This window comes from Phasianus colchicus, chromosome 8, assembly GCF_987193195.1.
Source record: "Phasianus colchicus chromosome 8, bPhaCol1.hap1.1, whole genome shotgun sequence".
Lineage (NCBI taxonomy): Eukaryota > Metazoa > Chordata > Aves > Galliformes > Phasianidae > Phasianus > Phasianus colchicus.
This window is the reverse complement of record NC_143443.1, coordinates 24207008-24223358: the sequence shown is the minus strand read 5'-3', so window position 1 is coordinate 24223358 and position 16351 is coordinate 24207008. Positions and strand designations below refer to the sequence as shown.

The window sequence follows — 16351 nt, the reverse complement described above, 5'->3', positions numbered from 1 at the left end:
TGTGTATATCTTGCCTTCATTAAGAAGAACTCTGTTTAAAAGCATATTATTTCTTTCCATCAGATAGTCACAGACTTCCACAGAGAGGGCAGATAGTTTATAGCTTCCATTTTCAACAATGCACTGTAAAAATACACGGCAGTCATATTTGATTATCCAATTTCCTTTAGAAAGAGCCACTCTCAGCACATCAGCATGTTCATTTGCATGTGTCACAGCAGCAAAAGAAATGGATTCCCATAGGTAATGGAAAGTAAATTTTTGCACACAGAAAATAAAATAGCAATAACCACATGGTAAAATTACAGATGCGTGTGATAAATCATGTTTAGCATCAGTCTTATACCATTCACACCTGAAATTTGCTCATAAATCCACCTCATCTGAGGCTTACTTAATGTTTCTTCTAAAGGTGCCTTCAAGCTAGAGATTCAATTCACCTAAGAAGTGACACAGGTAAAGAAAGAAAAACATGCTCCCTTCTTTCCCAACAAAACGTGCCATTTCCTTGTCAACTGTGCACTAGCTTGAGTCCCAAGATGGATAAATATCCATCCATAAACAGTTCAACATTTTGACTTTTGATACTTAGCAAACACAAAGTAGTAAGAAGCTGACACGGTAATCTTGAGAAAGACAAGATTTCTTAACTTTTTAATGTAATAGGCAGCACTGACTGTTAATTCTAACAGGATCTGAGTACATATTTGTGATTGAAGTTATATTCATACTGTTTCTACTTCAGGAAAAGACTTACATTTAAAATCTTTCTGGTTTGCAAGGTCTTGCCAGTTTTTTACATATTTTATATTTACCAGAGGTGGTGAAGCTTTGCTTTCAACAGATGTCTTTCAGTGTGCCAATCTGAATAAAATGATCTTTAGCTTTCCAAGCTGTTACTGATAAAAGACTGAGACAACTTAGAAATACTGAAAATATGGATGGGAGATGAGTATGAAGGAAATAATAAACAGGAAAAGTGTTTGGTTGCTGACTATACTGGTGATGAATGGGACAAAGAGGAAAACCACCTGGCTGCTCCCTCCTAGCCAACTGTCTGGAAGAAGCAGACCAATGTGGTCTTACCATTTGGTTCCTATGAGCTGCCATCCTTCCCCCAAGGCTGAAGAAGACCCAAGAGTTAAACAGCTGGTCCCTTCCTTCTCCTCTTTATGCTTTATTATTGCAGCAAGGCAGTAGACGGCTTATATTCCATTTTTCTCGGATTCTATTTTAAAGATTGAAAGAGCACATGTGTATGCTGAAGTGATAGCATACAGCTAAGGCACAATTCTACTAAATTTTACTTTAAATTATCCTGGAATGTAAAAGTGCACTTGTGCAAAACTAGCTGCCCAAAAAGGGAAGCAGAGCTGTAAACAATCCTGCCTTCAAGTTGGGCATGTCAGCAGGAGAGTCACTGTATAAGGGTATGTTTACAGGTCACTTAAGCCTGCATCTGTGCTGAAACCCATGCTCTAAAACACCAATCTTCCACGCACCTCACTGCAACAACCTCTCCTATGTGAGCCCTTGAGAGCTTGTGCTCGTAGCAGCATGAGCTTTCTGGGTGAATTTAAGACCTTTCCTCTGTATAATGTGTGTAGAGGTGATGATAGCAAGGAGCAGCTTCCCAGCCATGACTGGTTGGGACAGTGAACCTTATTTCTGAAGTTATCTGCAAAGTGGATTAAGTTGATCTCCCATTTACACTCACTCCAGCAGTGACAGCCAAGACACAATCCATATTCAATATTTTAACCTCCCTTAGACCAAGTGGAACATACAAGCCCTTTTTACCTTTTTCAGAACAAAATCAAGCAGTCAAATAAGCTGTTCACAGGACCCTGCTTCTGTGCCTACAGCAGGGGCATTCAAACTCAGGGACACCGACAGCCACATGTGCCTGTGCCAATGACAGCAGTAATTCAATGTCCAATTAGCAGCAGGGATGGAAGCTAAATGTAAAGCCTAATTCTGCCTGTAAATCTCTAAGAAAGGAATAGTCTAACTGTATTTGGCCACTGGTCTACTGGGTCCCCAGTTGTGGCTGGGACTGCTACTGTAATGCAGATAAGAAAAATGCTAAGTTTGGAAGTTGACTTCTGGGGACGTAAATGCACACAGCTTTCCCTGCAAGTAGGGATTTTGCAGTGACACGGCACTGACTGCTGCACATCTTTCCCCAGGACAAGTTTGATTTTGGAAAAGAAGTTACATATTGGGAGCAGGGAGGCAATAATTCTGCAACGAACAGAAAGACAACCACCACAAATGGTAAAGCTTTTGGTCAGATTCCTGGGTGAAGCACACATAAAATCAAATGGAAGCAGTGCATGCAATTTGACACAGCAACACTATGACCTTTGGGAAAACAGCGAGGCTCAAGAGCAAGGAACACATCAAGGGGGGAGGAAATAAATCACTGAACTGGAATGTGAATGCTAGGCTCTTCTGTTAAACATACCACTCCAGCATCCCCAGCCTCCATCAGATGCCCTGCATGCCGTGCTGGGCTGAATGTGACCATATGTTCATAGCTAAGCTATGAAATCCATTTGTCAAGTCCCGGGAGTTTTTGGCAAGTTGTCCCATACTATATGTGTGGTCTACAACACTGACACACATGCAGAGCTTTGCTGTGGGTATGCCTATATGATCCAGAGACGACAGAGCCAAGGCTTTCAGCGCTCTGATTTTTAGTTCTGTGTAATAATGAATAGAGATAAAGAGAACTCAAGCCTAAGATGTTTCAGCACAGTTGCTAGTATTAAAGCCTGCTGAAGGCTGCTGGAACATGCTATAAATATGTATCTGAGCTCCACGCCAACTGTGTAAACTCAGAAGCTGCCTGCTTCATTCAGAGAGTTTATACCCACCAGGGCTGCAATGAGAGTTCGGAGCCTGTTAAATTAGAGGCAAATCAGTGGCTGGCAAGAATCACATTTCCCTTGTGAAAAAGGATATGGAAGACGCTAGGACAATGCAGGGGTGGATGACGGAGAGGAAACCATTTCTCGGGTGTTTTGAAAGGAAACACATAATCCAGAGTTATGGCCCTCATTAATCAGGCAGAGGAGTCCCAAGGTGCCAAATCTCATAAGAGCAGTACAGAGAGCTTTGAGTCATTTGTAAGCTCTTCACTGAGTCCTTACTGTGACATTTGCCCAGATTCCAGAGCTCAATTCAAATATCACCTTCTTGGCCTAAGGATGGTTGCCCAGTGGCTCTGACTCAACCTGATTCACAACAAAAGATAAATCTTTCTACTCCTAAAAGAAAGTAAAAAGCTGCCGAGAAATCCCTTAATTCCTCTGCCTTGTGCAATCCTGGGCCAGCAGTTTTTGCAGGAAGAAGAGGTTAGTTCTGTTTCTTCATATCCTGAACCCACATACGTCTTCCATGCAACATAGGTTGCTACAGGCAGACCTGCTGCTGTATTTCTTAGTGCAACAAACAGTACAGAAAGGAGGTAGAACTGTCAAAACGTGGCTCATTTAAAATGGAAAAACACAAAGATCCCAAACTTTGCCAAGACCACACATCTGGGGCAAGCCTGAGTCCTCAGGAGTGCAAACAACCCGTGTTTTAGCTGAGGATAGCATAAGACATGGGCATTCAGTAGTCCCAGTCCTCTGGCTCCATCTGCATTTCCAATCCTTGGGCTCCAGAGCATGAATCTAACTCCTCTGTGAAAGCAACACCTTTGCAAAACCAGCCACAGCTTCCTTCAGTAATCTGGATGAGATCCATATTTAAAATCTGTTCACTAACCCAGACAAAGAATCACAACAGTGTCATCCAGGCAGGAATCATCCCTAAAATGTAAAATTCATTTCCCCACTTTGGCTTGGGGAAAGTAAGTCAAATATAAAGAAAGGTTTTACAAGGTATGTGCCACGCTCCAGAAAATGCTCGGACAGTGTGTAGCCAGCACGATGCCTTTCAGCAGAAATCCAGTTACAGACGGCTTCTAGTGATACACTGCAGTGGTTGTTCCCACCTCCCACTGGTATGGTATGTAAGTGCTATGTCTCAAACTAATACAGGCCAGGGTGGCGAGATGCTGTGGAAGAGGCAGGGGGATGGCTCAGTGTCACAAGCCCGGCTCACGCAGCACTCACCTAGGAGCTGCACCCCGCGGGTGAGCCCGTAGACATCAATCAAAGCCCAGAGGGGCTCAGCCGTCCTCACTCCGCTGAAGAAGAGCATCGCAGCAGAGTCATTCACCCGGTAGAAAACCCGTCCCTTCTTGTCCACCCAGAAGGCAATGATGTTCCCTTCATTGGCAAACTCTTCTGGCAGAGCCTTGGCCCAGAAGCCGCTTTGGGAAACCAAGTCAGGACATGCGTATTTCGGCAGGGTGTCAGGGTTAATCCTTGAAGGATCCTTGGAAGTAAACCCAAGTCGAAGAGCCCCGCTCCAGCAACACTGCTTTTTGGTGATCTGTGAAGAGAACAGCAGCATTAGCAGCATCTGGCACTCAAACATCTGCGTTTATACACACCACAGAATCTGTGCCGTCAAATACCAAAAGCCACCATGCAAGTGAGCCCACCAGATTTAGGAATCATTTTACCCACCAAACACTGCTGTAGCTGTCTGGTCTGCAAACATCAGGGCTGCATACTTGGGATACAATGCACATATAAAAAAAGAATCACGTTAAATCCATGGGGAGAGATGAAATGTAATTACAGCTGCATGATGACTCAACTTCTATTTCTAGGGTAATTCCTTTTGCCCTAAGAACAGTCCTCTCACAAAATGTGCCAAAAAATGGCCGTAAGAGCTTGTATCTCAACTGAGGCAGCATCTGCAGCAGCAGAGATGTTCCTCCGCAGTGGCTGGATGATGGGATTCCTCAGGACCTGAAGGAAAAGCACTGGCTTCAGAATCTCAGCCACCACCATAGGGTTTTGTGGGTTTCCCAGCTAAAATGGAGACAATCTTACTCCTCTCTATCTTGTCAGACGGCATGAAATCACATATCTTTCAGCAGAGGACTTGCATGTGGAAAAGCAAAGTTTAAAGACTTTAACCATATTAAATACACAGCTAGGGCACAAAGATAGATGTTATCTTTTTTTTTCAGGAAAATCTATTAATTTTGGCTGTGTTGTGCTTTCCCAAATATTTAAGCATTAGAAGCATTTGTTAACAGATTCTGGGAATCTGCATATTTCATACACGCCCTTCTATTCTTCAAAGAGATCAGAAAAAAGATCAGAGACGCCTTCAGAGCCACTGGTTTTTTCTCAACTGAACTGAACCTTGGTCTGAAGAGGACAGGAGGGGAGCGGGCAATGGGTCCTAAACACACCCAAAACACTCCCCTGGCACAAGGTCTTCATTTTCCTACAGAAGCAGGTGGTCTCCGTGGTGTCAGCAGAACCTCAGGTGGAGATGATGCTCCCAGGGATTGGATTTCTGAATTCTTTCCTAATAACATTTGTAAATATTGCATTTTTTCTTCACGTGTTCCTCTCCAAGGCAAATCTGCCCCAGTGAGCGCAACAAGCCTAGAGATTTCTGCTTTAGTAATATCTCAGACAAAACACTTCAGGGCTTCAGAAAGGAGTTATCAACCGTCAGGCAGCTCCTCAGTTAAGCAAGTGCTGCTCTTTATCCCTCCTCAACCCAGCCAAGCACCTCAACTGTTTACATGAGACAGCATCAAACATTCGAGAGCTGCCCTCAGCTCCCAGGAATCACGGGCTGCTCTTTCATATCTCTGATGGCATTGGGATGGTATCACACATGTCCCCAGTGGCAGGGGTCGGATGAGGCATGTCTGTGCCAAAACAGGGAATATGCATGCACTCCAAGAAGCAGCCAGCATTATTTATTGTAGCAAATCTACTGCAAGCCCTAAAAGCTTTTGGGACTGAGATAAATATGGCCTCATTGTTATTCGCACAATTTACTCTTTCACAGTCTCTTGCCAATGCTTCACAGCAATCAGAGGCTGCATGAAGTAAATATTCATATGCTAATCTAGGCTGCATGCTTTCCATGTATTAATCAACACCTATAAACAGTTCTCAATACAATCTGACCACAAACAAACTAATATTCAAATTAAAATCCAGTATAAAGCCTGCCAAGAATTAGACACAGCTGGACATAGGATACACAGCTTTGCTAAAAAAGGCAATGGTTAATGGTGGACCAAATTCTCTCTTCAGCAGCCACTGCTAATACAAAAACTTGGGAGGTACCCTGGTTACCAGAAGGGGAGGAAAAGATGCACTCCATACCCAAACTGCTAAGCTATGACTTCTCCCACAGGTCCAGGCTCCTACTCTTTACTGTCTTGTGTTACTTCTGAAAAAGTCAACCCACTCCCTAGCAGCGCCCTGAATTACACAGAAGAAACCATACTGGGGCACGTACTTGGAAGTGAAGAAAGGAAATATTCCTGAACCCTGTACAGTTCTGGTTGTTTGATGGGATACTCAAAGCTGCAAAGAAATCTCAGAATAAAACCCAGAGACAATATTTAATATGCAGAATCCATTCCGCTCATCTCCTTCTTCTAGTTTTCCGGAGGGAGTTCAGATTTTATAGGACCTGAACGACTGGGTTCATGGCTGGTCTTCAATTGGTAAGAAACAAAACCTGGAAGAGTCTGTTCTCCACAGGCACACATTAACAAGGTAACTGTGAGATGGACTTCATAGGCAAACAAAGGCATTTTCACATTTCCATCCATCCCCAGGGAACAAGTTCTGCTGCAGCCTGCTGTTTCCTGCTCCCATGAGACCTTCCAATAGACGCAGCAGGAGCTCTGCTCACAAACCTCATGTGCAGAGACAAAACATTTGCATGAATATTTTTCATATATGTTACGCAAGCTGAAGTCCTAAAATGTACAGTGATAAACAAGTGCAAATTTCCTGAGATATTTACATTGTTTCAGAATGAGAAAGAAATAATAGAGAACCTTTGCCTAAACCACTAAACCCACTCAAAACCTTTGATAATGTTTTAAAAAATGAAATGTTGCTTTCATCTCCTCCCAATTTTTTTTCTTATTTTTTTTTCGGTTGTTTGCCCAAACTGCTAGCCAATGTGGAAAAAATCCCATTAGGCAATGTGAGCAAGCCTTGCTGGGTTTCCAGCCTGACTGGAAGCAGTAAGAACTCCACAGAAGATGAAGCAAACCTGTAGGAGGGATTTTCTGTATCTGGGCCTGAGCCTGAAATCTCTGCAATCTCCTACATTTTCAGAAGAAAGTGTCTTCTTCCCTTTTTTCCCCTCTTCTGGCTCTTAGGGAAGGCTGATGTGCTGCCATAGGTCCCAGCACACTGGAGTCTCCAGTGATGGGCAACAGCAGGATCATCCAGACTCAGTTGCTACGTGCAGATAGAAGCCCTGGAAAACTCACAGTGCACAAATGAAAGATCCTCATGTTGATCCTCTGTGTATGCTATAAGCTAAATCCGCCAAAGATGATGAACCACATTGTGCCAATGGAAGGCACAGAATGAGCAAGGAATGCAAAACAGTCCTGCAAGTAGGAAGGCATAAAGATTGGAAAAAGCTCTAGATGAAACACAAAGCGCTCCAAGCTCCTTAGGGTGCCTAAAAGATGCTTCATGTCCTAAGGGGAAGGGTGAATTCCACTGAGAAACAGCTCCCAGAGTTTGTGGAAGAGCTGAACTTTTCATGTGAGCTGCAGCAGAAGGGCTATAGCTCCATCCTATTGGTTACAACAGACACAGAGGAAGAGATATCAGTCTATGTGAGAAAAACGTGATGTCTGCAATGCTCTCTCCTCTGACATTATTGCTGTCAGTAGACTGACTCAACAAAGCAGTCAGCAGACTGTCAGAAAGATCCTTTCCTCAGACAGCAGTTCTGACAGCAGTAACTGCTCCTTTCAGCCAAACCCTTTTTTCACTCATGCTGAGCTCTTTCACTTCCAGGTCCACTTCACCTGCCTTTCCACCTCTTACCTCTTTGCTGAAGAGAGGCTAACTCTCACCTCCAGACCACCCTCACTGCTTCCTTGTTTATAGGAAGAAAAGCTCTCATTGTGAAACCAAATACAGTAGCTAACTCCTCATTCTCTCTCAGTCTGCCCACTAAAGCTCCTTTGCACGATGCATGCATGCAAAGCCTGGTTGGCTAGAGGTGCATATGCTGTACTCAGCACTGGTGAGACTGCACCTCAAGTACTACATTCAGTTTTGGGCTCCACACTACAAGAAAGACATCAAGGCCCTGGAGCTTGTCCACAGAAGGGCAATGAAGCACTGAAGGATCTGGAGCACAGGTTTTATGGGGAACAGCTAAGGCAACTGAGTTTGTTTAGTCTGAAGAAGAGGAGGCTCAAGGGGGACCTTATGGCTCTTCACAATGATCTTAAAGGAGGTTGTAGTGAGGTGGGAGTTGGCCTCTTCTCCCAGATAACAGCCATAGGACAAGAGGTAATGGCTTCAAGCTGTGCCAGGGGCAATTTAGGTTGGATATTAGGAAAAATTCATTCTCAGATAGAGTGGTGAGGTTTCGGCACAGTCTTCCCAGGGAGGTTGTAGAGTCACTGTCTCTGGAGGTGTTCAAGTAAAGGGTACATGAGGAACTGAGGAACATGGTCTACTGGTATACTGGTGATGGGTTGATGGCTGGATGAGATGATCTTAGTGGTCTTTCCAGCTTAAATGGTTCTATGATTCCTTGAACTATAGTGACAGACCAAAGCAGAAGTACCAACAAAGACTGAGGACATTTAAAGGCCAAGATCTGACTATTGTGCTTTTATTGTGGTTGAGATAAAGACCTGCTGCAAGCATCAAAGCTTGGTAGACTCCAACATACACCCAGCAGCCATCATGCCAACAAGGAAAGGTATCAATTACTCACCTTAAGCCTGACTTGCTCGTAAATAACAATGGGTCTGTTGCTGAAGGTAATGGCATTGCAGAAGCTAGCCTGGCGCTTCACTGCCTTCTGTGTTGTGTCCATGATGATCTGGGACCCCTTTGTGTGGGGGTGGAAAAGCAGAGGGGTGATGGACAGAGCTCCACACTGTGGGATGGGGAGACAGTGTTTCTGCTTGTGGTGACATCGGTGGGAGGAGGCCGGGAATGAACCACCTATGGAATCTGAAAGTAGAATGAAGGAACAAAGGTTTCAAATTATTCTTGAGTACCATTCAGCAATAGCCCACCTGGATTCTTTCACCAACCAACAATCCCTTCTCCCCTCTCCTCTACTGACGGGAACATCAGCTGAGATCCCACTTGCCACGTAGGTCCCTATCTGCAGATTATGACACAATGACAAAAGAGAGGAAGCAAGGGTATCAAGCGAGGAGGAAATTACATCTTTCTCTAACCAAGGCCCTATACAAAGAGTCAATGCACAACCAACACAGTCACAACAGCAGCTTTGTTCATGAATGGAAGGACCCATGAGTTTATTTTCAACAGGGAATCTGCAGCAGTTCAAGCACAGAACAATCATTATACCAAACACAAGTCATCTGCTTCCTTTTCCTTGTGTGCACAAATAAATTGCATTGTGCACATATGTTTGGGAGGAGATGCTCAGATTTAGAAACAGTAGCAACAAAATAATGAATTATTCCAGGATAGACTGAGGGATGCAGTAAAAGCAAATGTGACCTTAGCAATACGTCAGTTTGCTTTTGCATGACTAACAGTATGCTTTAAAACTCTATTTCTCAAATGTACAAGCTACATAAACTAATTATATCCATTCTTCATGCAAACTCATTGCTGACAGTTATGTCTTTCTACAGCTACTATAAAAATAGTAGTTACAGCTCTAATATCGTTCTTGGGAGGTAGAAATACAAAGCCTGGACTTTGTTTCTCACAGCCTTTGGGGCAGTATTAGTCTCTAGCTACATGAAGTTGCAATGATTCAGGCTCACTCAACAAGTACCAAAAAACATAGATTCCAATAAGAACATTTTGACTCAACTTCCACACCAGCTACTCTAGCTTTCTGCTGTCATCCCCCTGTTGTTCTGTCTCCCAGTGCTACCTCTTCAAAACAGAGCAGGTAGGCCAAATGGTTTTACCTTTAAAAGCTCTCATCAATGCTTTAAATGAGAGATAAACCAGCTGGAAGTGATTTGATGCTAAGGATTACATGGAATATGTCATTGTCATTCCTGTTCCTCACATGAAGCTAATAGCAAATATACATTCATGTCACCTGTGCATCCAGATCTGAATTTTGTAACTCCAACTTGTTTCTAGCAGCCACGTACCAAAACGAACTTGTGCAGCACAAAGGCACAGACATTTTAACTTCCTTGCCTCTGTGCTCTAATTTTACTGGGTAGTTTGGCTGTGATTATAACAACTGCTGCATCTCTCCATAGGAAGTGATGCCCTTTTAAAACATTGTAATGAAGTGATGAAAACCACTCACAGCTTCCAAAACAGGCTCTGATAACAGCACTGCATATGTCCAGAGCATCTGCTGGAGTCATGTTATGGAGCCTTAGGGTCCTGCCCGACCCTATGGAAAGGATGTTAGTGGAATGCTTATTTGTTGTGACAAGGTGGCCCTGCTGGGTGAGAATGAGTCAAACCACCCTTGGTCAATGCCTGAAACTTAGGGCAACTATGCTCTATGGAAATGGAAGAATCCACCCCAGGATGAGCTTTCTCAGGTAGAAAATGTGGATGGGGATGAGATTTCCACCTGTTCCCACATGTTCTTATACTCCCACATGAGGAACATGAACAGATAAGGATTGGAAAATGTCTTAATTTAAAAAAAGAAAAAAAGGCTTAATTTTAAACTAACAAATATTTGCATTTTATTTTCACCTCAGAAATTATTGGAGAAGATAGAAAGCAACGGGCCAAATATGTTATCTTTACTCAGTTCTTCAGGACAGTATGCCACTCCAATAGGAGAACACACCATACAACCTCAGACTGCAGCACAAACACCTAAGACTGGACTCAGACAAGGAAACAGACACTTTGGAAACACAGTCTGGTGATACATCACTGTGCTTGCTTGGCCAGCTAAAGCCAAAATAAATCATGAGCTTTAAGTCTTTGTTCAAACTGAGCTTGACCTGGACCACGGCCTTCTCCAGTTCACTTATTTAACTACACATTTTGATATCCTCAGCTTTTGCTACCAGCAATATCAGTACAGGGCCCTTGTAGTAGGATTCAATTATTTTTTTATTTATATAAAGAACTGAGCGAAGATCACAAACCTGGAGCTGCAGTTGGCAAACCATGCAAAAGTCCTTCTGACTTCACACAAAACATGAAAGACTGCATTAACCGAAAGCCTGTTCCAGACTCTTCACAGTCTGACTTATCAGTCATTTACAAAGGACAAATGAAGTTATTGCTTCAAATAAAATTTGCAAGCAAACAAGAAGGTTGAGATCTGAAAGTACGTTCAAGGGCACTGCAGGTTTCCCATGCCACAACAGGGCAGTAAAAGAGCCAGGCATAAATACTTCCTGCTGACAAACGGGACTTGTAGCAACCAGCCAGCGCCACGCAAACAACTGGAATCTTGTGACAAAAGTCATAAGACCAAAATCACGTCAGAAAAACCAGCCCTTGTGTCAAATTGCTGCAAACCTAGAGAAGGACCATGGCTCTCCATACAGGTTTCATGCTGAGAGTCACAAAGATCAGCATCTGCTCACTCTCATGGTTTTAAAGATGGGATAGGATGCCATTTCCAGTTCATGCTCAACAACAGATGCCATTTGTATCATTTCTTTTGGTAATGAAAACCACAGTGTGAAGCAGTCCAAGCCATTTTTCCTTCAGCATTCTAAGAGCTCTTTGCTGGAGCCCTGGCTGTTTGAAAAAGCAGAATGTTGTCCCAGGGGTGACACAGTTCTCCCTCCAGGTGTGCTAAATGTCCCTGGGCTCCTGGATATCTCAAGGCCTGAGGAAGACCCATTTGTTCTGTAAAAGCACTGGGGCACTGGATGTTCTCAGCTTAGAAAATGTGTCCCAAAGCCTGCTACAGGTTTTCACCACAAGTATTCATGCTCTGCAAAATGAAAATCTTCAAGGCTTGTGATTTCTTAAATGCTGCAAAAGAATGACTGGAGTTCATTTTTTTGAAATACATTTTTTTCCAGTTGAAAAATTCTTGATAAGCACTTACCAGAATCATGTCAAAACTCATCTCAGACTGAAAACTAACTGCCAAGTGTTTAAGATGAACTTCTTTAAGCTTGTGAAATGAACAGCATTCAGGAATGAGTGAGAGAGAAAAGAAGACTTCAGACCAGGGCCCTGGGACTGACATACAAAACAGGTGGGAATGTCCAAGCCACGTCTACTTGGGGAGGAGGTGTGGGGTCAGTGACGGAGCTGTGCCTGTCCTGCAGGACAGTGATGGGGAAAGGAGCAGACAGAGCAAGCACCATGCTGTGAAAGGAGAAAAGGGTTCCAAAATCCTGACATTATCCAAAGAGGATGACAAAGGTGTTTTTTTATCTGCCCATCAGTTTTACTGAGCATGCATTTAAAAGGATGGATTTGGGAACATCAGTGCAGCAGGAAAGTCTTAGCCCTGAAATAAAACCTGCACAGCTTCTCCAAAGCTACACGGTTACCAGCGGCACAGGGAGACAAAACAATCAAGTACAAGATGAATAATCACAAGGCAGCCCACTTTTTGAGGTGGTTCCCTATTTTGGAAAATTATGGTATTGAAACAGAGTAGCTACTTCCACTGATCCTTCGCATTTATTAACAAAGTTCAAAAGGAGAAAACCACAACAAATTCCTTGTGCTAGGCTTTGCAAATGCATTTTTCTAAGCACATTTCAAGATACGGTTTACTAAAAATAAATATTAGCTTAACACCATGGGAAACTGAAAGGGGTTGCAAACCTTGTTTTCTTCACATGCAGCCTGATCCTGGGCATTAGCACAGGAGAGAAGGAACCATAAATAAGTGCTAATGTAAAAACAAAGTATTTTTCAATGCCTTTATAAATGTGTTTGCTTTTCTTGAAGAAATAAATAATTGCTTATCTCCAGGCTACAACCAACTCTCCCTATGCCTGCTGTGGTGACAACAGCCCTATCAGATTGCTGTCGCTATGGTCAACTACTGATCTTAGCATTACAAGATGACCAGGAAACAAAGCTTTGCCCTTGCACAGGGACTACAGCTTTGCAGAGGTTGGGGCACAGAATGATAGAAACGCAGAGGGTTAATTCTGGAGCATTAAATCCAGGCAACCTGAAATTATAGAGCATCTTGGGTTAAACTTTAGTGAATTAGGGACTTATCTACAAGATGGATCTGAGCCAGCAGGTCAGATCTAGCACTCCCATCCAAGACTCCAAAACAAGTCAAAGCCAAAACGTAACTTATTTTCATCTGTGCTATTTTAGCAGTGATGAGATGTATCAAGAGAGTAGGTTAGCACATAGTGTAAGATTTTCCACTTAAACTGCAAACTAGGAGACAAGAGACAGGTGCAGACAGACAACATGTACATGAAAGGAGATAATACCAGCTCGGGTAAGGCTTAGAGTTATACTTCTCTCTCTTTTTTTTTTTTTTTTTTTTTAAGACCAAAAAAAGCAAAGCAGTGTCTAAAGTAGTAGATTTGTAAGACAAGTGTGGCTTTGTAGACGCCTGTGAGATGCCCATCCACTATGAAAAGTAGGCAACAAAAGCCAGAGCTCATTGCAAGATGATCCGCAATGGATCCATCTCTCAAAACTGACTGATGGGGAGTGGTCAGTGTTTGAGGAACATCCCAAGTGACTACGCTTATTTTTCATGCCACCGAGAAAAATAAAACCAGTACAAAAAAGTGGCGGTAAGGACAGAATGTAGAACCAGCTATAATTTGCAATACGACTTCACTGAGGAGCAGTGATGGCTCCCGTTTAGCCACTCCTCATGCTGAGGCACTCAGGAAGCACTCCTGCAATGACCTGGGCACGGGACTTTTTCAGCAACCTCAGCAGAACCCATTGAAAAGTATGTCCTTGGTTACAGCCTGGATGCAAGGCTTTCTGAGGGTGTGCTTGAAGATGATACAGAGGCTATGAGTATTAGCAAGGGTCAGGAGGCTGGCAGTTTGTACAGAGGTTGAAAAAGGTGACAAGAAAAGCTTAGGAGAGATAGGAAAAGAGCTCTGCTCCAGTTAATATATAGAAAGTCTGAGTCGTAATTTTTTTTTTTAAAGCAAAAAAAATAATCTGAGAGCAAAAATATGTTTGGCCAAAGGAGATATAGATACCATGAAGGAGAAGTGAATCTGTTTAATTATTTGTAGAAAGGTTATGTCAGAACTAACGTTTGTGGAAATTACTGAGAAAGATCTAATGAAGATGCTCCTGGGCAGAGCCCAAAGATGTGGCACTGAGGGGCATAGTTTGGTGGTCACAGTGGTCATGGGTTGACAGTTGGACAAGATGGTCTTAACAGTCTTTTCCAACCTTAATGATCCCGTGATTGTATGATCCTCTGTGCAAAGGAAGTTAAGGAAGACCCAAAATGCAGGAGGGGTAGAAAGCAAGGAGAGCACGGCAGGACAGAGCTGGGGAGGTGACCCAAGAAGAATGACCCAGCTGCTGGCACTGTGAGCAGTCAGGAGAGCCAAGTAGTGTGAGGATGGCTCTTCTGGGGGGAAAAAAGATTATATCAAAAGAGAGTTGTATGAATATAGAACTATTTCTGTATGTTTATAAGGCTGATTAAAAGAAAGCTCTTCCTCTTGTAAATTAATTTTTAAAGTCAGCACCTTCAGTAACGATACTGTGCAATAATTAACCACCTGTAGGCCCCTAATTAGGGCGTCTTTATTCAGCATTTCCCATCTGCAGCAATTCTGTCACCAACACTACTATGACCTCCTTCTGTGTCACTGCCCTGTGCAGGATCACACATTATAGTCTACCTGGGACAAGCCAGTGAAACCGACCGTAACTCCAGTTATTCATTCATTTTCTTAGTATAGAGCAGGACTATGCACATAAAACACTTTACACCTGCGTTAACATTAGAGTACCTCCAAAGCTTCATCTACCCAGCCTAGAGTTTCCAACATAGCATAAGGTGCATTTTCCCTTTCCCTCCTGCAAGATTAGGCACAGCTAACCTTGATGAACGGCAAAGCTGCTGCCCAAAGGTAGCTGTGCTTCACTGCATAGCCTGCAGAGCAGCCACGCCAGGAGGGTTAATGACAGCTCACACTGCAAAGAGGTAGCTACATAAAAAACAGAGCCCAACTGCAAATATTTTATGGCCACGTAGTATTTCCATGGACTACAAATCAATGTAAAAGATGTTTTCTTCAAGGGGCCTCATATAGACTGTGTTTTTAAAATGCATTCCCTCTGCTAAATATAAATCAGTAAGAGTTTTTGTTCTTCGAAAAGATTAACTAGCCTCAGTATTTTGGGATCTAATTCTGGAATACTTGAAGATGTGCCAGCTGTCTCTTCCAATTTAAATAGTTTAATGGAAAGTTTATCCTGGGCACATTTTCCATGTACGGTATAATAGCTTGGAAGTCCGAATATTAAGAGTTCACCACAAAAAGTAGTAATTTGTCAAGGTTCAACTTCACATATTTCTCAAGACAAGGAGGAAGGTGGGAACAGTAAAGACCAGGCATAAGGCAAGACTAAAAGTGGTTGAGACAATAACATGGACCTGCAGAACTAAAATCTAAGAGAGTAGAAAATGGAATACTTTACAAGACGGTGCAAAGAAAATACAAGTTAGAGAAGCTTCTGTTCTGAACTCAGGCCCTGGAGTTACCTCTGAAGCATACCTGTGAGAAAGCAAGTATGTGTTTCTAGACTCAGCATCTAAGTGGACTGAAGCCCATAGCAGGCCATTCATACTGCATATTTATAATACAATGAGCTATAGCAGGATGCTTTTCTTAATTCAGTCCCTCCGTCACCAATGACAAGAGATAGGGTGTTAAGAAGGTAATGATGAGCATCTCTGAATCATGCTCCTTGTCTGAATAGAGCACTGGGAGAGCATCTTCTAGCTGACTTACTCTCATCTCTTAGCACCACTCCCTAACCAGAGACCACTTCTCACTGCGAAAGACAAAAGTCCCAGACTGGATACACCTTCCTACCATGCTCTTTACAAAAAATGTGGCTCTGCTGAGTATCCCTGTAATAAAGCAAGTGAACGATACACTGGAATAGTACAGGCTCTCCAAAACAGGACAGAAAGCAGGAATATCTCTGCAGACACAGTATCTGCAGGAAGGTGATATGGGTGCTGGGCATTTAAAGCCTGTATCCATAGCTGCAGGGCAGAGAACAAAGGCTGCTGGATGGATGCATCTAGAAAGACCCCGGAAAATACTCCAGCACACAGA

At 43.0% G+C, this 16351-nt stretch overlaps 1 protein-coding gene across 4 annotated transcripts in view; it reads right to left on the bottom strand.

Moving 5' to 3' along the window:
• The window catches only part of NEURL1 (neuralized E3 ubiquitin protein ligase 1), a 134930-nt gene that overhangs the window by 46944 nt on the left and 71635 nt on the right, over positions 1 to 16351 (bottom strand). For all 4 annotated transcript variants that reach the window (XM_031597533.2, XM_090145465.1, XM_031597534.2 and 1 more), the window contains exons 2-3: positions 8869 to 9110; positions 4125 to 4446 (exon numbers count right to left, since the gene is read on the bottom strand). In XM_031597533.2, coding sequence (XP_031453393.1) covers positions 4125 to 4446; positions 8869 to 9110 — 564 coding nt within the window. The remainder of the gene's footprint in view (positions 1 to 4124; positions 4447 to 8868; positions 9111 to 16351) is intronic.